The 19,934-nt window shown below is 40.9% G+C and overlaps 1 protein-coding gene across 2 annotated transcripts in view; it reads left to right on the top strand.

Moving 5' to 3' along the window:
* Positions 1 to 18,786, top strand: part of gja5.S (gap junction protein alpha 5 S homeolog) — a 29,699-nt gene extending 10,913 nt beyond the window's left edge. For both annotated transcript variants that reach the window (XM_041583486.1, XM_041583485.1), the window contains exons 2-3: positions 9,194 to 9,341; positions 14,768 to 18,786. In XM_041583486.1, the coding sequence (XP_041439420.1) occupies positions 14,792 to 15,874 (1,083 nt within the window). In that variant the 5' untranslated portion in view covers positions 9,194 to 9,341; positions 14,768 to 14,791 and the 3' untranslated portion in view covers positions 15,875 to 18,786. The remainder of the gene's footprint in view (positions 1 to 9,193; positions 9,342 to 14,767) is intronic.
* The last annotated feature ends 1,148 nt before the right edge of the window (positions 18,787 to 19,934 follow it).

Here is a 19,934-nt window from a genome sequence, read left to right as displayed (position 1 = left end):
ATTTGAGTTTTTTTTTTACTATATAATCCAAATTTTTAGTGGAAAAAAACAAACTTATCTAAACTTTATTAAACCCAGATGATGGAAAAAGTCAGACTCTGAAAATCAGCCCTACCGAGGTTGTATATACAGTCAACGGGAGAGGTCCCTGTCCTATTTGGACGTTTCTGTGCTCTGCCCTGGAATTAACCCAAAAATCTGACTATTTCAGACTTTTCGAGCAAAAATCTGAAAAATTTGAGCGATTCGGGAAAAAATTGAGAAAAAGTCGTATGATTCAGATTTTCACCGTTTTTTTCGCATTTGTCCCTGATTCGATTAAATCAGGATTTTTAATAATAAATAATGTCCAAATGTGGATTCTAGATTGGTTGGACTTTTTTGATGAAAATAAAATTCAGACTTTTATAAATAAGCCCCCCCCCTCCGTGTGCGCCAGCAGTATTCTCAGCCCTTACAGCTGTCACTAATTAGGCATCATTTCTATTTCGGGCTTAGAGACGTCCGGGGTGATTGGCTCCTCTCCTACACACTATGCTCACCAGAGCAGTTATGTCAACTATAAATCAACACAATAGCCCCATAATGTATGCGAGCACTGCAAGTGGAACTATACTGTCAATTGTTTTTATACAATATAAGTACAAAATATATCCAATATCTCTATTTCTTAATTTAGCTGAATTTATTGACATGACGCAGAAAAATAAACTATAAATGAAATTAAACTGCAAAAGTCTAACAAACAATATGGCTAGAAATGCTGTGTAAATTATACACAGAACTTACTATACCAGCCTGGAGGTGCAGCAGCCCTATAACAGTAACCATCCAGGCCTTTACAGCAGCTCCCATTCCCATCATATGTGTGTCAGAGGCACTGCACATGCTCAGTGTGTTTTGCTGTTGAGAAGATGAGCTTAGGAAAATGATTATCTGGAAACCAAAAAGCTCCAAATTACGGGAAGGCTGTCTCTCATAGACTCCATTTTATCCAAATAATCCACATTTTTGCGACACTGAGTAGATGTCTGAACTTCTTACTGGATCCAACGATGCATATAGTAGCTGACCCAGTAGCCCTCTCATTGACTTCACAGTCTGACCCAATTGATATGTTGAGTACAGTATTCATCTCCCAGTACATCAGTGAACAATCAAAGTCAAATCAGTACTGAAGGTCCCAAATCTTAAGATATTCTGGCATACACAGGTTCACTACTATGGCCAGATCTCCAAAATATCTGGATCTTCTTTGTCTGACCGTATGCCCTTGGCAGATGCACCTCTCTTCCAAGCCCAACCAGGTATTGATGACTGAAGCTCCCATACACAGGCCAATAAGCTGCTGGCACCTTGTTCAAGTGAAGTTGGCAGCCAATGCCTTTCTGTACACGTGCACATTAAGAATAAGGTGAGTAAAGGAAGACTTGAGGAAGTGAAAGGTCATGGGATCAAGAGAAGGAAATTAAAGGGCTTAGGGGTTAAGGAGATCAAGTGGTTGTGCTGAGGACCAGCTGTCACAGAAGTGAAAGCCCAATATTAAGTAGGGTTGAATTAGGTGACATCCCAGGAATTTGTTCCTAAACAGAAGCCAACTTGCCTTTCATTTGGGGATCAATGAGTTTGGAATATATATATATATATATATATATATATATATATATATATATATATATATATATATATATATATATATATATAGATATATATATATATAAATATATATATGCATCAATTGAAGGTAGGGAATAACTGCAAGATGTTACACTGGTATTCATACCAGATTTCTCTATATTCTTCAAAATGAAAGTCCCGCAGCCGGAGCAACTCCTCTGTCTTTGCCCGACACAATTGCAACTCAAATTATCCAGTCCCTGAGTTTGCTGTAAAGTAATTAGTCAGCCAACTACATGGAGAAAGCTAAACAGTCCTGACAGGTTGATATATACAAATGGGTTTATGCTGTTACAAAGGCACAGCAGCCCTGGCAACCAATCAGCTGCTAGCATTAACAGGTAAAAGGAAAACCCTGTTGGTTGCTATGGAATGCCAAAGTTGACTCTCTTGCTCCATACCCACCAGTGTTTATTATATGTGAATCATTTGGGCAGCTGCAGAGGAGTTAAGCTCATCACTATTGCAACCATGTAAGGAATGGTGAAGGATTGATTGTTATGGTGTCTGGTGACACAGGAGTTGCCATACCTAATGATAAAGTTTCAGAGGAGACGTTTACTTAATGCCTGGTAAGATGACTAAGTATTGCAAAGCCCATCACTTCCCATCCTAGAATGGTATTTCAGGCCATTAGGATTTTCCAGTTCCCTATGTCAACCTTTGCATATACGTATGCATAACTCTGTGCTTCACAGGGCAGCTGGGAAGGAAAGATTATTTACAGAAAAAATTGTTGAGTGCCTGGTAGGGCTGACCTTCCCTGACGTTGTGTCTGGCACCCATGAGTAACGGCACCCATGCTCCTGTGAGCCAGTGCTTCTGTCTTCCTGTTATATATAGTTTATTGAATGAAGGTTCTGTTGATGCACGTCTCCATCTATGTCCAAATGCAAGAGCCATAACACTGATGTAGAGTACGTGAGCGGACAATCCTAATTCTATCTATGAAAATCCATACTTAGATATCTTAAGCCTCGACGGCTGGAGATGCCTCCTGTAACACCTTTTTATATCTCGTCCTCTTAAAGGCAGTTGGCTGCGATACAGCTGGGTGACATTCTTTGGGCCTTTGATAAGTGAAGGTTCCCTGGCATCAAAGACCTCTGCTAAAGAAATAATGGAAAATAGAAAGCAAATTTTTCCATTCAGACGCCAAGTAGATAAATAGTATGTAAAGTCTACTTTACTTATTGTTTGAATATAGGGTGATGTTCCTGAGGTCTTTTAAATAAACTTGAATTAAACTGAGCTAGAACCAAGTCATTGGACCACTGTAATAGGCTTCATGACATCAGAAGTTTTGAAGATCAGATGTCCACTGCCAACTCTAGTAGGAAAACAAGAATCACACCCTTTCTTGCATACAGTATCTAAACTTGGTAGAGTTGTTCTGTGGGTTGAAGACAAAGGGCTTAATGTGGGAGTCGAATTGTACAGGTTGCACCCAGCTCTAGTTAAAGACACCTAGGAGGTTATTTATTAAAGTCCGAAAGCCAAAAACTCAAAAAATTCAGGTTTTCTTTACTATAAAAGACAAATTTTTAGTGAAAAAAAAACCTTGAATTTTTCGTGATTTATTATACCCTGAGGATGGAAAAAGTATGAATTGGAAAATCCGGCATCTCACACCTGCTGAAATTGTTGCTGAAGTCAATGGGAGAAGTCTCAAAGATATCCTGGTTTAAAAAAAATAAAAGATTTCGTAGTTTTTGGGCAAAAATCCGGAAAAATCTGTTTTTTTGGACAGATAATCAGAAAATTTTGTATGACTCGAATTTTCAGACGATTTTTTTTTTGAAGTTTTTTCCCAAATTGGAATTTTTTCGGAAAATGTCTTGATAAATAAGGGGAAAAAAAACCCATGCGGATTTGGTCAGAGTAGTTTTCAGAAAATAATGACATAAGTTCAGACTTTGATAAATGGGCCTCCTAGTGTTATGTATAGGGTTCCCGTTGGGTTGCGTCCATAATGCTACAACTATAGGTGTTCTATGTAGCACCTCTTGGATTGAAGAGGATGCACCCATGTCCCACCCACATGATGCTGTTTAACTAGGAGGCCTGACTTGTGTACAAAGGTACCTAATTGGCCAACCACTACATATCTTAAAACCTTAAAGGAGAAGGAAAGTGTAAAATAGAATAAGGCTAGAAATGCTGTATTTTGTATACTAAACATAAACATGAACTTACTGCACCACAAGCCTAATCAAACAAATGATTTATGCTTTCAAAGTTGGCCACAGGGGGTCACCATCTTGTAACTTTGTTATACATCTTTGTCTGACAAAGGCAATGCACATGCTCAGTGTGGTCTGGGCTGCTTAGGGATCGTCATAAACAAAGCTGCTTGTGTTCTGCATGGCTGGAAAGTAAGGCAGGGGCTCCCCCTGCTGTTCATAAGTTTGATTGTTTCCCTGCAGCAGTAAATGAAGGGAGAATGTCACTGCATACAGTCAGGTTTTTTTAAAAAACGGTACACATTTTTAATTTAAAGTATATTGGAGATAGGTTTCTTTTTCATTAAAGAAAGTAAAAATTGGATTTTACTTTTTTGCCTTTCCTTGTCCTTTAAAATATCTTAAAGTATGTGGGAATAGTGCTTACCTCTCAATAAGTACCTGGCCATCTAAAGTTGGGAACCCCATTGTTGAAATTTGTTTAATTTAAATCTCCATTGTCCTTAGTCAATGGGATATTGGAAGTTGTGGTTGCTACGAATGCTGTGGGTTTGGGGATTTGAAGAATATTAATTGTTTTTAGCTAAAATCTCAATTGTCCTTAGTCAACATCATATTGGAAGTTGTACATATAATGTTATGGGATCGGGGATTTGAAGAATATTCTTTTGTCTCTGGGCTCTGTGCTATTATTGCTGCACCGTTTAGTTGGATTTACAATGGTTGAGCAGCAAGGGATGCTTTTGGGATTAGATCACCCTTCAATGAGTGACAGTGTTGATTCACCTAGGCAGATCCCTGGCCCATGAACGTAGCTCAGTATCTGGAGAAGGATACGGTACATCATCCCCTGAGATAATGATGTATATGAAGGGAACTGATGTCTATAAAGATTCTCTGAATTCGCTTTCCAAATCTCCTTATCCCTTTAGCCTTTTTAGGCTGTTCCTCAAGGTTTTCTGTCATAAAGTCCTGCCAAGTTGTGAAGCATCTGAAAGGCTTGGAAATGTCTGTTATGTAACAAAGGCTATGTTTGATTTATTGCATTGCCATTGGGAAGAGCATTAAATCCAGGCAGAGGATTTTGGTTTTGCAGGACCATGAATGGCTCCAAAGTCAACTCTACTGAATCCTCTGCACTGCCACCTGGTTAACATAATGTCTTCTCAAACACAAATTATCAGGGGAGTGGAAAGAGTAGTCTCCAGAAAATTGTCGAGAAATAACCCAAAAGTGACTTGAGTGTTTTGGAGTCTGCTGTTTGATAATCATCCTTCCAAGTGTTGTGTTTGGCAGAATCTATGTGGACAACTTTGCCTGTCTTAGAGGAGGAATGCTCAATGTTTTTTTGCTTGGGGGTCTAGTAACCCCCCAACCCATATACTTGTAATTTAAGGCAATATAAGTCTATGATTTATGATCAACTGTGATGGCTTTGGCTGCTGCTGCATTCCTGAGCATCTCCTGTAGATGTAGGTAGAAGATTGTGACTGCTCAGCATTGGCAATAATAATGAAGTGTAAGGGCATTAAATGAATCAGGCACTTGTACGTCGGACTGGTGTCATTAAATGAGTCGTCTTTGTAGCTGGGCCCATAAAACTGTTTGGCAATTATACACAATTCCATTCCTGTCCACTGTAAAAACGTTCAAACAAATGACGACAGGCGATATTTCTCTCGGGGGGAAGCAAATATGCTAAACTGTAACGTAGCTGGGGGCAGTGTGGCTTCCCAGACTGGGCTTTCCCATACTCAGCACCTCCACTAAATAAACACACTCCACATTCAAGGAATCATTGACAGGCGCAGCCATGTTGTTTTTTCTGTACCTCGCGTTACTCACTTAAATCAACCCACTGTTGTTCTGCCCCCTTTCTCCCACTCAGATGCCCACAGGGGCGATCCTGCCCAATTTGCTGCCCAAGGCAGCCTTTATTTTTGCCGCCGCCCCCCCCCCCCACGGCACTCGTCTGCAGCGCCGGACGGTGGTCTGGGGGGTCCACGTCGCTAGTCAGAAAGCGCAATTGCGCTCTCTGCACTAGAAGAGCCAAATTTCCAGGTTGAAAACTGGAAATCCGGCTCTTAGTTACCAGGAGTGGCATTTTTGCCACCCCTGGCAACCAGGGGGTGCTGCTGCCTGAGGCGAGTGCCTCAACTCACCTCTTTGCGGAGCGCCCCTGGCTGCCCCACATTGATGCCCCTTATGGGTAATTAGACAGCCCCGTCCTCACCAATAGAACAGCTAGTGAGCCATCATGGCTTATTTGCAAAGAAATTGCTGTTTTCCAAAATTATCCAAGCCCATTGAGAAAAGGTTAAGGAATACATGCTGCTATCTTTTATTAAATAGGTATTGTTTTTTATTATTCTTAATAATTATCACAATTATCCGACTTCTGTCACTTTATTTAGATATAACACATTTCTATATTCTTGGATGTATTTATTTAAAGAATAAAAAGCATAAAAAATAAATAAATAAATAAATATATATATATATATATATATATATATATACATATATATATATATATCATCCATCATCTATATAACTATATATATATATATATATATATATATGTATATAACTATATATATATTTGAATTCTCTGAAGAACCAGCACTCCCGTATAAGGGACCGAAACGTTGGAATGTAACAGAAATAAAAACAAATATTTTTTATATACAGGAGTGCTGGTTCTTCAGAGAATTCAAATAAATATATTTTAATCGTGCACCCCAGCTGGAGAAGCTACTCATTGGAACGTGATATATATATATATATATATATATATATATATATATATATATATATATATATATATATATATATATACATATATATATATATATATATATATGATAACCCATTATCCGGAAAGCTCTGAATCACAGGAAAGCAGTCTCCCATAGACATTATTTAAAGCAAATAATTTTAAATTCTGCTGGTATTTTCCCTAGTGGGTTGTGTCCACAACTGACTTGTGCCAAGAGAATTGGGCATTAATGCCATTATTTAAGTTATGTCACGCTGACTCGCTGACACCATTATAAAAATAACAGGTGACAATTTGTGGTTGTGTTTGTATGTGGTTACATTGCAAACAAGTTGCTATTTAGTAAAGGTATGGGATAGAATCTGTTATCTGGAAACCAATTATCTAGAAAGATCCAAATTACGGGAAGGCCATATCCTATAGATGCCATTATAAGAAAATAATCCATATTTTTAAAAATGTTTTCCTTTATCTCTGTAATAATAAAACAGTAGCTTGTACTTGATCGAAACTAAGATATAATTAATCCATATTGGGAGCAAGACCAGCCTATTGGGTTTTATTACACATTTAAGTGATTTTGTTTTAGCAGACTTAAGGTATTGGAATCCAAATTATGGAAAGAACCTTTATCCATAAAACCCCAGGTCCTTATTATTCTGGATAACAGGTCCCATACCTTTTTATATATATAAATATATATAAGAAATGAAATCAAGAAAGTCTTTTAATGAATTGATGACATTATCAGGCATCCACCTGAATCTTTGCACTTATTCAATGGGATCAAAAAATTATGATTTAGATGCTTCCCTGTTAATAACACTGAGTAGAATGAGTGAAAATGGAGAATATTCCTTTCTGCTCTGTGATGCTCTTTCTTAGATTAAGAACAGATATGGGATCCGTTATCTGGAAACTCTTTATCCAAAAAGCTCCAAATTATGCAAAGACCGTCTCTCATAGATTCCATTTTAATCAAATAATCCAAATTTTTAAAAAAGATTTTTCTCTTTATCTATATCTATTCTAAGCTGCAGGATGGATACAGAGCTGATTTGCAGCCAGATATTGATTGATGGGCTTTAGCAAAAGCCTCATACACAGGCCAATCAGCTGCTGGGGGATGGACTCAGTCCTGGTGTAGCCACCTTAAACTGGTTGTTCACCTTTAAATTAACTGTTAGTATGATGCAGAGAGGGATGGTCTGAGACAATTTGCAATTGATTTTCATATTTTATGATTTGTGATTTTTGCGTTATTTAGCAATTTTATTCAGCAGCTGTCCAGTTTTCAGTTTCAGCAGTCTGGTTGCTAGGGTAAATTGCCCTAGCAACCATTCATTCATTTGAATTAGAGACAGGAATATGTACATAGGGAGGATAAGAATAGAAAGATGAGTAATAAAAAGTAGCAATAACAATACATTTCTAGCCTTACAGAGCATTTGTTTTTCAGATGGGGTCAGTGACCCCCATTTGAAAACGGGAAAGAGTCAGAAGAAGAAGACAAATAGTTCAAAAACTATAAAGTGTATACACCAGCCTGTGACTAATATCTTAGTGTGTGAATCAGGGGAGGTACAGGGGGTACTTCAGTCAGGAAAATCAGGGCTAAAAGGGGTCCCAAGAGACATAAAGGTGCAATTTGTGCATCACAGATGGAGTTGGGCAAGTGGATATGGACAGGATGTGTGTTGCGGCATTTTTTTTTAGTAGTCCCCATTCTACTTGTTGGTAGGACCTCGCTACCCAGGGGGGCAGGTGATAGATGGATTTATGTCGGCCCTAATCCTAATACACTGGTTTAAATACACTCCATGGACAGAGCCAACACAATGGTTCCGGATACAAACAGAAGAAGGAGGCTACTGCCCAGACTAGTGGCTGAAAGTGTTCGGCTGATTTGGGCCCCGCGTGGCCCTTTCCATAGAGTTTAGTTTGATGTGGCACTTTGAGTTCTTTGTCACTGCTGTCGCTATGGTGAGGCTTCCGGCAGCGGAGGGAGCTCAGTATATAGAATAATACAATAATTTGGGCCGCTGGAATGTTTATTGTAGTTGTACTTGCGTCATGTGAATAAAAATAGTTATCATCCATCATTCCTAGATATCTGCAATAAATCAGCGTCTGCCAAAGATGTTTATTGAAATATGACGGTGACAAATGGAATATCCCTAGAAAAGCAAGACTGTCATCAAGAATATGTAGAGTCTTCAATAAAGCTTGAGAAAATATTTATAAACTCACATTTAAAAAAGACGGTTATAGTCACATTTGCTCTTACTTAGGGAAGCGCAATCAAATGGTTGTCATCATGCTTTCTCTCAAAATGTCACAGTCCTGTCCTGCTTTATGGCTGAGATTCTAGCTATCTGTATAACAGAAATTTCTGTCCCAGTGGCTGCACAGATCCTATCTGATCCCCATTGGAAGCAGCAGTCCTGCCGTGCTTTATGGCAGCTGAGATTCTATCTGTATAACAATGAATTGATATATTAATCTGTACGTTTGTTGCATGAATAATGTTCTTTATCCTCCTTTGTATTCCCAGATCCTCTGATGATGCCTTTGGATTAAGCTGCTGTAGAACTGTTGTACAGAAGCACCAACCAGAAGGCACAAATGGACACTTGGCAGTAAATCTGACTCTCTGATTGGCTGTTGTCAACATTTCTAATGAGACCAAACGACTTGGGGAGGTAACGAGCATAAGGCAAAACTTCTAGTTCTTCTAATTTTTATGCTCTACAGCAGGGGGTCCCCAACCTTTTGAACCTGTGAGAAACATTCAGAAGTAAAAGGAGTTGGGGAGCAACACTAGCTTGAAAAATGTTCTTGAAAAAGTGCTGTGATTGGCCATTTGGTAGCCTCTATGTGGATTGGCAACCAACATTGAGGCTCTGTTTGGCGGTATACCTGGTTTTATACAACCAACTTGCCTCAAGCCTGGAATTAAAAAATAAGATCCTGCTTTGAGGCCACAGGGAGCAACATTCCAGGGGTTGGAGAGCAACATGTTGCTCACAAGCTACTGGTTGGGGATCACTGGTCTACAGGTTCATTCAGTGTCAGACTGGGCCGGTGCGAAACCGGGAAAAAAACTGGTGGGCCCTGGCCCTCTTGGGCCCCCGTCGGCCCAGATCCGGTCCTAGATTGGCCCCCAATTGAAAAAAAAGTTATGCAGTGCAGTATGGTCGCAGTTAGCGCATGCATGCGGTGTGCTTGACATTCACGCATGCGCGCGGTGAGCCTGTCATGTGTGCTGTGCGTCTGCCATTCAGGCATGAGCACGGGGCCCCCGAGGTTCAGAACCCGGTGGGCCCCGACTGCGCCAGTCCGACCCTGGGTTCATTCGCCAACAGAATGATGAATGGTCAGAAGCCTGGAATTAGGGGATAGATTAAATGTGCTGAGTGCTACTCTCTCAGCTCAGCTGGGCCACATTGTAACTGAACTATAAATCTCACATTCATTTGAGAGAACAGCCCAGGGCCACTTTAGACAGTAGGGCAAGTTAACTTCACATACCTACAAGTAAAGTGGAGTTGGGGTTCTGAGCAATCACATCTTGCACTAATCTAATTGCTAAAGGATGGCTAAAACGATGTCTAAAAAAAAAGAAGGAGGTATGAGACAATGCCATCTGCAGGGGTCCCTTCTTATCCCTCGCCCCCGGTTCAGCCAACCATTGTTACAGGATATACAGGTATGGGATCCATTATCCAGAAACATGGTATCCAGAAAGCTCTGTATTACAGAAATTCCGTCTCCCATAGACTCCATTTTATCCATATAATCCAAATTTTTAAAAATGATTTCCTTTTTCTCTGTAATAATAAAACAGTAGCTTGTACTTGATCCCAACTAAGATATAATTAATCCTTATTGGAAGCAAAACCAGTCTCTTGGGTTTATTTTATATTTACATGATTTTCGAGTAGACTTAAGGTATTAAGATACAAATTATGGAAAGATCCATTAACCAGAAAACCCCAGCTCCAGGGCATTCTGGATAACATGTCCCATATCTGTATATGATTTTATCCCGTCCTATCCTGCGGGTCAGTCTTCCCAATAGAAAAATCTCACCGTATATTGCACAAGATTTAATTGTCTTACAAAGACTCTTTACGGAATGCTAGAAAACACTAAAGCAAGAGAGATTCCCCTCCTTATTTTGCACCTCCAGCTGTTATTTAAGGAATGCTAGAAAACACTAAAGCAAGAGAGATTTTTTCCCCCCCTATTTTGCACCTCCAGCTGTTATTGAATGACTTCTTCCAGCCCGACGGACAAGGGAGTTGTAGTTACACAGCTGGACATCCACAACCTGCCCAGTCTGACAGGAGAATAACAGAATTGATAGATGTGTAGCAGTGATAACTTCTTCTTTATTTAGATGTACAGTCTTTAATTACATTAAGGGTAAGGACACACGAGGAGATTCAGGGAGATTTTGTCGCCTGGCTACTAATCTCCTTGTCTTTTGAGCAACTATCTCCCTGAACTGCCTCAGCGTTTTTCCCCATAGGCTACAATGAAAAGTCGCCTGCGCTAATGCACACAGGGCGATGCGTTTTCAATAGTTGCCTGAAATTGCCTCACTGAGGCAACTTTGGGCAACTATTGAAAACGCATCACCGTGTGTGCATTAGCGCAGGCAACTTTTCATTGTAGCCTATGGGGAAAAACGCTGAGGCAGTTCAGGGAGATAGTTGCTCAAAAGACAAGGAGATTAGTAGCCAGGCGACAAAATCTCCCTGAATCTCCTCGTGTGTCCTTACCCTAAAGGGCAGAGACACATGGTCAGATTCGGGAGATTAGTTGCCCGGCGACAAATCTCTTCTTCTTTGGGGCGACTAATCTCCCCGAACTGCCTTCCCCTGCCTTCTGGCTGGCTAGACTGTAAATCGATGGCACTCGAAGCACTTTGTTTTCCGAAGTTTCCTCGTGAGGCAACTTCGGAAAGCGAAGTGCTATGAAGTGTCCTGAAGGCAGGGGAAGGCAGTTCGGGGAGATTAGTCGCCCCAAAGAAGAAGAGATTTGTCACCGGGCGACTAATCTTCCGAATCTGACCTTGTGTCTCTTTCCTTAAGTTTATTGTCTTAGACTGGGCTAATGCCTGTACCAAACAAAAAGAAAACATATACAAGGTACTTATGAGGCGGTACCACACGCCGGACAAACTACAAGTTTGATTATGACCACCCCAACATTTGCTGGAGACAATGTGGAGAAGTAGACACCCTTATACATATGTTTTGGTCCTGCTCCAAAATGCACATATTCTGGGATGGAATAGTGGATGTAGTAACCAAACTAACAACCTATACCCTACCCAAGGACCCTCTTACTTATCTCTTGGGCAGCCAATTCCCTGGGCTCCCCAAACAGTTCCAGACCCTAGAGCTAACCAGCTTCTAACTGATGCCCAAATAACCATAACAGCCAAATGGAAGTCCTCAGAATCTCCAACCTTACTAGAGGTGATAGCTTGCTTAAATAGCAATCGATTCTTTGAAGAAAGAATAGCTTTCCTACAGAATAAGACTCTCAACACACACTGTTATTACAAGACTGTTATTATGCACGTATAATATTGATGTTTACTTAATATCAAGTACAAGCTACTGTTTTATTATTACGGAGAAACAGAAAATAATTTTTTAAAAATGTGGATTATTCAGATAAAATGGAGTCTATGGGAGACGGCCTTTCTGTAATTTCAAGCTTTCTGGATAATGGGTTTCCGGATAAGGGATCCTCCAGCTGTACTAATCAGCTTTGCATCACATATTTTAGATTGCATATATATATATATATATATATATATATATATATATATATATATATATATATATATATATATATATATATATATATATATACACTGCATATTGTGATTGAGTCCCTAAGGTCCCCAGGTAAGTGACAGCAGCCCAGAGTAATGGTGGGAATGAGCAGAAAGAAGGAGCTACTTGGGGGCATCTTCATGGGCACAGATGTTCCCTGCTAAAGGGCTGCGGTAGGGCTGGTGCAGAAACCCTATAGGTGTAGAACTTCTTTGTTTCGCTTTAATTTTCCTTAACGAAAAACCCAAACCATTCTCCTCTCTGGATATATCTCCAGACACATATAGAAAACATCACATGACCGTCTGGGATTTTGGCACCAGAGCTGTGCCCATCGCTTCCCCCCTCCTGTTAGTGTGACGTCCAACATGCACAAGAGCTGGCCGTTGGAATCATCGCTCTGCTGCCTCTTTATAAATATTTGGAAGGTGAACGAGATTATTGTGTTAAAGCTTTGCACCGATAAACACAAGTCAGGGTTCCTAAAATATAATCCCTCCGTCTTTGTTTGGTTTAAATTGAGTATTGAATAATAAGGAGGGGTATTTTTAGCATGGCAGAAACACTTTAACCGAGATAAATGTAGGTAAGGGAGAAAATGCTCTCTCTCTCTAAATATATATATATACACATACAATACTCTGCAAAAGTGTTCAAACTGTGGACCTGGTCTCTTATTCAGTAATGGGAACAACTGAAAAGAATGGGGTATCCATATATTATTAGGTTTAGCTATTCAAGCAGTCTTATTTCAGACAGGCCTCGTGCTTGCACTTATAGAGACATCCAGGGGCGTAACTACAGAGGAAGCAGACCCTGCGGCTGAAGGGGGGCCCAGGAAGTATAGGGGCCCCATGAGGTTCTAATTCATATACAATTTAAATAAATATTGGTAAAACAGTTCAAGCCTATAATTAAGTGTATGAGGGACATGAAACGCATAAGGCTTGAAATAATTGTTTAAATAAAGATTTTTCTACTTTTTTACCAACAACTTTTGGTCTGATGTACATGTGGCTTCCAATGTGACCTAAACCTTCTATTTCTCTTAAAACAGGTCAACCTCTAGACCAGTGATCCCCAACCAATAGCTGGCGAGCAACATGTTGCTCTCCAACCCCTTGGATGTTGCTCCCAGTGGCCTCAAAGCAGGAGCTTATTTTTGAATTCCAGGCTTGGAGGCAAGTTTTGGTTGTATAAAAACCAGGTGTACTGCCAAACAGAGCCTCAATGTAGGTAGCCAATCCACATAGAGGCTATTAAAAGGCCAATCACAGCCCTTATTTAGCACACCAGGAACAGTTTTCATGCTTGCGTTGCTCCCCAACTCCTGTTACTTCTGAATGTTGCTCACGGGTTCTAAAGTTTGGAGATCCCTGCTCTAGACATTTTGCTGTCATAATTTCCTGTAGAGTCCAGTAATATCTAGTTATGCCACTGGAGGCACCCTACTCTCTGGAACTTCAATGGGCTGCACAATACACCCTAATATATCCGTCCTCTTTAACTTAAAGGGATACTGTAATGGGAAAACATGCATCAGTTAATAGTGCTGCTCCAACAAACTTTTGCCCTGAAATCCAGTTTTCAAAAGGGCAAATTTTTATATATTTTTTTATATTTAATTTTGAAATCTGACATGGGGATATATTGACATATTGTCAGTTTCCCAGTTGCCCCCAGTTGTGACTTGTGCTTTGATGAACTTCAGTCAGTCTACTGCTGCACTGCAAGTTGGAGTGATATCACCCTCCTCCCTTCCCCCCAGTGGCCCATCAACAGAACAATGGGAAGGTAACAAGATAACGGCTCCCTGGTAAATATAAGAAGAGCACTCAATAGTAAAAATCCATGCCCCACTGCGACACATTCGGTTACATTGAGTGGGAGAAACAACAGCCTGTCAGAAAGCTGGTTCTTTCTGAAAGCACACGAACAGGCAAAATGACCTGAGATGGTGCCTCAGTATTACAATTAAAAAAAAATATACTTGTTGGGTTAGGAATAAATATTTTCATGGTAGAGTGAATTATTTGCAGTGTAAACAGTGACATTTAGAAATAAAAACTACAGCATAAAAATCATGACAGAATCCCTTTAACATTGCAGATGCTACTTGGTCAGTTGGGTCAGATTAAGTGTGATTTTTTTAACGTTATTCAGACCTTCTTAAAAAAAAGTCAACTAAACATATTTTCAGCTACTGAATAAGAATTGCCCCGGTCATTCTATGTGGTGTTTTGATTAATATGGTTTGCGTGTGTTTCCCACAGACACTTTGGTGCCGATAAACTGAGATGGGCGACTGGAGTTTCCTTGGCCAATTCCTTGAAGAGGTGCAAAAACATTCCACTGTGGTGGGCAAGGTCTGGCTGACCATTCTGTTCATATTCCGGATGCTGGTGTTGGGCACTGCTGCAGAATCCTCTTGGGGGGACGAACAGTCGGACTTTACTTGCGACACCAACACGCCTGGCTGTCAAAATGTCTGCTACGACAAAGCTTTCCCCATCTCCCATATCCGATACTGGGTCCTTCAGATTATCTTCGTCTCCACCCCCTCCCTGCTCTACATGGGACACGCCATACACACTGTCCGGGTGCAGGAAAAGAAGAATCACAGAGAAGAGGAGAAAGCAAAGCAGAATATGAACGGGGAGTCGTCCTACCATCAGCAAGAATATGTGGTGGAAAAAGAGCCAATTGTTTACACCGACGAGTTGAGCGGCAGGATCCGACTTCAAGGAACTTTGCTGAACACGTACATATGCAGCATCCTGATCCGCACTGTGATGGAAGTTGCTTTTATTGTGGGGCAGTATATGCTTTATGGAATATTTTTGGAAACCTTGTACACGTGTCGTAGGTTGCCCTGCCCACAGCCCGTAAACTGCTTTGTTTCTAGGCCGACAGAGAAGAACGTTTTCATTGTATTTATGTTGGCTGTGGGAGTCCTCTCTCTACTTCTCAGCCTTGTAGAACTCTACTACCTGGCATGGAAAAAGCACAACATTTCTGGCTCCAGTACAGAAAACCCGACTGCTCCCAGAGTGGCTGCCATAGAGCCGGGGCAGCGTTCTCAAAGCTGCACTCCACCTCCAGACTTTAACCAGTGCTTAAGCAGCAATAAGGGCAAATATGAGAGCCCTTTCAGCAATAGCCTGGCTTCCCAGCAGAACACAGCTAACTTTGCAACGGAGAAGGTCCAGGGTGAAGAAGACATTCGAGATGGGCAATTTATCCACATCAGCTATGCACAAAATGCACCAGTATCCAACCACTCGACGCCGCACCATACACCAAATGGCTACAGTCACCGAAGCCTGAGCAAGACCAGCCATGCCAGCAGCAAAGCTCGTTCAGATGACTTGTCTGTGTGATCTCTGGAATCATAAAGTCATCATTGTCCCAGATGCCTCTTATTTATGAACTTTTAAAGATAAATTTTGTGTGCCTTCAACTGGTCAGGATACAAAGTCCTCTTTGATGTTGGAATGGCCAACACCAAACTTGCCAAAGATAATAAATTTGTAGCAAATGTATATTTCTGAGATTCCCACCAGGTTTTAACAGTTTCAGATGTTCGACTGTTAGTTCCATTTGTGGGTGCTTTAGACTTGAAGTTGACTGTGATGTCAATCATGATTATCTCCTGCAGTTTGGAAGACTCCTCTGTTGAGGTTTCTCTTTTTAGACTTCTTGGGTTTAAGCCTTTATTAGGGGGTCCAACATTTAGTCAAGCCCCCTTATTAGCACATTAAATGTTAGATACTTGAAAACATTGTCATATTGGTAAAGCTGTGATAGTTCCAGGAATATCTAGGACAGTAGTAAATGAACTTCTCACTCTAAATGACCTTCAGACATCTATCCACTGGTTCCTCCACGGGAGGCTGGGGACTTGAACTACAGTATTGAACCTGTAATATATATTATTCCCCAATCTTTAATCACACATGGTATGTCTTGTACAACATATTTTATACATTGTTATCAAAACATGAGCAACCTACATGAGCTTGTGGGATCAACAGGTAACTTTGCTGGCACTGTTGCTCTCCCTTCGCATGTTCTTTGCACAGTAAAAGTCTTAAAAAGTATGAAACTCATGAATCACACGGAGCTCATATGTAGATACTGGGATGTACTGTACAGCATAGACATGGTCAGCCACCAATGGTAGTTGAACCACCACACAGGTGCCAAGGTCATTTACAGGAGACAGGGATACAATATAGACCAATACACAGGATCACATGGTGGTCAACTGGTTCAATCACAGACTTAAATGGTTCTAGATTTGCATCTAGGTCTGTTTGATAAGACTGGTGAGATGATGATTGATAACAGTAATAGTTTTGGTCATGTTCTTCTAACAAGGCACCTTTCTTAGGTTTCTAAGGTTTATGAATTCTTCAGATATTGTATGTAGTCTCTGATAATGTATCTTACTCCAAATGTCATTTCCATATTGTACTAACAAGTAGGTATTTCCTTGTGAATATGTTGTGGATTGATGGTGGTATGTGAGTTTTTGAACAGCCAAGGCAAAATTTGGCCCAGATTTGGAGCCTATAGCAACTACTCAACAGTTAGCATTGGTCTAATGCATTTAGGTTATGGGTTAAATGTCGCCAAAGTAGGGTTGCTACCTTTCGGAGCAGTAAAGTCCGGTCAGAGTGGGTGGGACGATGATGTCACGTGGAGTGATGTTTCGGGGCGGAGCTGATGATGTCACTAGACTGGGTCATGACTTTGCGACTGGTAAGTGGCCAATTGCCACGTCAGTATAGGAGAATCCTGTTCAGTTTTCCTAATTTGGAAAACCGGACAGGTGCTTTTGACCTTGGCAGTAGTGATGTGTGGCCCAGACCAAAACCTGCAGGACCTGTGGGTTTACCCGCGTGTTCGGGCACAAAATCTTCTTGACCTTAACCCTCCCACTCCCAACCCGCACCAGGCTCGCCGCACCCCCTGTATTTATAGACCTGTGCCCACCCCACAGTGACATCATAAAAGGGGTGGGTCATGGGTGGGCGCGAGCCTATAAATTTAGTGCTAGGTTACGGATGGGGAGAGCAGGAGAAGTGCTCAACCCAGACCCACCTGCGACCTAGCAAGGCCGGTTTCCAACGCCTGAATTTATAGACTTGCATAAATAAATGGGGTACGGCGAACCAGGTGCGGGCTGGGAGGGGGCGGATTATGGTGGAGGGCGGGTTGAGAATTTCTTAACCCACACACCACTACTGGGCAGCCCTTTTGAAACCAAGGCTGTCCCAGGCAGGTGACAACCCTAGGCCAAAGCCTGAATGCGTTTATGCACAACCCATATTTTCCAGTTACATAATCATAGACCATTGCACATTACTACTGCAAATGACTCATCTACTTCTCAGACTCAATTTGTTTTTCCAAATGATTGAGAACTAAGGAAAGGCGAGTTTAGCATATACATGGATAGCGTGTGAGTGGGAATGTGAAGTTTTTAATGAATTGTTAGCTGGAGTAAATGTTTGTACCTTTTATATTAAAAAAAGTTGGATTTATGTACTTTTTTTTCATGTACAATTTGTTGCTGTTCTTGTTTGCAGTTGGCAGTTGGTTCTGTCAACGTCTGATTTGTGAAAGTTCTAGGGCCTTGTGGGGTCCTATACCTCCTGGCCCCCTGCAGCCACAGGTTCTGCTTGAGGAGGGACTGAGGGCAAACCAGTGGGTATACAAGCATTGGGTGCAAGTACCTTCTAGGTGGCAAGTTGCACAAGTGCAGTTGTCAGTATAAACCAGGGGTGTAACCACAGAGGAAGCAGACCCTGCGGCTGCAGGGGGCCCAGGAGGTATAGGGGCCCCATGAGGTCCTTATTCATATACAATTTCAATAAATATTGGTATAGCTGGTCAACCTGGGGACCTAAAAAATTATCTGCTCTGGGGCCCAGTAATATCTACTTATGCCACTGGTAGCAACCAGTCATTTGTTTAGAACTAAAGTTGGAAGATAAATGCCAAGGCCTGATTGATTCTGACCGGCACCTGCACTAATGCCTCTACGTTCATAAAAATACCACCAATGGGTAACAGGAGACCATAAGTTCCTCAAGGAGAACTTACGCATAGAAAACCGTGGAGCAGCAATAGTAGTTCTACACGTCATAGTGCCATAAAAATAAATCCTAACTGACTAGGAGTCCTAGATTTATTAAAAAGGTAACTTAATGGAATATAAAGACCAGTTGGGCTCCCAATATGCCTAAATTTTTTTTGCTCTTATTTGCAATTATTCTAATTTTGTCCCTAGTAAATTCGATTTTCGATGAACTTTGTAAACAAGTAGCCTATACTTATGGGGCCTATAAGAAGCGGTTTAGATAACTGCCGATTGGTTGCTATAGGTAACTGCACCAGCAGAGAGTTGCACCGCTATCAGTTTCCTTCCTTGTTGTTCCTGACGACTTTCCCCCCTTTGATAAGAAACTTTGCGACTTTCTATTTTTGAAAGTAAGATGAAGTATTGTTGACTAATTTTGCACTAATAATTGTCAGATGTTAAATATTTTTTAAGATATTGTTATGGAGGAAAATGTGTTTTTTGGACAATTGTGAAATAAAATGCATAAAAAAAAACACAAAGTGATTTCATGACTAATTAATCACAAATGCAGTTTACTGTTTATACCTGTTTATAAGGGAACTATATCCTGAAAAACTTTCCCAGAAAGATCTGAAATAAGACATTGTCATCTCACACAGGTGAGCAATAGTTCCAGGGGTACCCCAAAAACAAACACTCACCCCAAATCTCCCCCTAACTGTCCTTCAGACTGGGCCCCCTTAGCTCATAACAAGGTTACAGATATATAGAAACATTGGGGTAACAGTCACCCTGCTATAGTTCTGGGGGTACCCAGGCTACAAATAATGTTTTTTATGTATATATATATATATATATTGTGGGGGTTCACTCGCTGGTAGGCTGCAAATGAGGCGACTTCACACACCAGGATCGGTTTAAGGGCTTCCTGCCCGCGTTTATTTTCCAGCGGCTGCAGAAATTTCCCTTGCAGGGGGAAGGTAACCGAAAAAACAGCAGTTGAACAGAAATATCCAGCCTCCTGGCTAACACAAAATAAATGTTTTTCTTTCTCTTCTGAAGCTGAGAACACCAGCAGTTTGTCTCACACACATTCAGCACTGCTGCTCAGCATCAGGTGTACTAAATAGGGCCTAAGGCCTCTTGAAAACCTGGCCTATGGATTTGCGATTCCTCCCCACCCTACTCTTGCAGATTCCCAGTAAGACCAGCCCTGGATCATCAATTACAAAAACCTTGCAGAAAGACATGGGGGCACATTTAATTAGCTCGAGTGAAGAAATAGAATAAAAAATACTTTGAATTTCAAAGTATTTTTTTTGGCTACTTCGACCATCGAATTGGCTACT

The sequence above is a fragment of the Xenopus laevis genome, chromosome 2S (assembly GCF_017654675.1).
Source record: "Xenopus laevis strain J_2021 chromosome 2S, Xenopus_laevis_v10.1, whole genome shotgun sequence".
Lineage (NCBI taxonomy): Eukaryota > Metazoa > Chordata > Amphibia > Anura > Pipidae > Xenopus > Xenopus laevis.
Note: the sequence above shows the minus strand (reverse complement) of the source record. Positions and strands in the feature narration are given on the sequence as shown.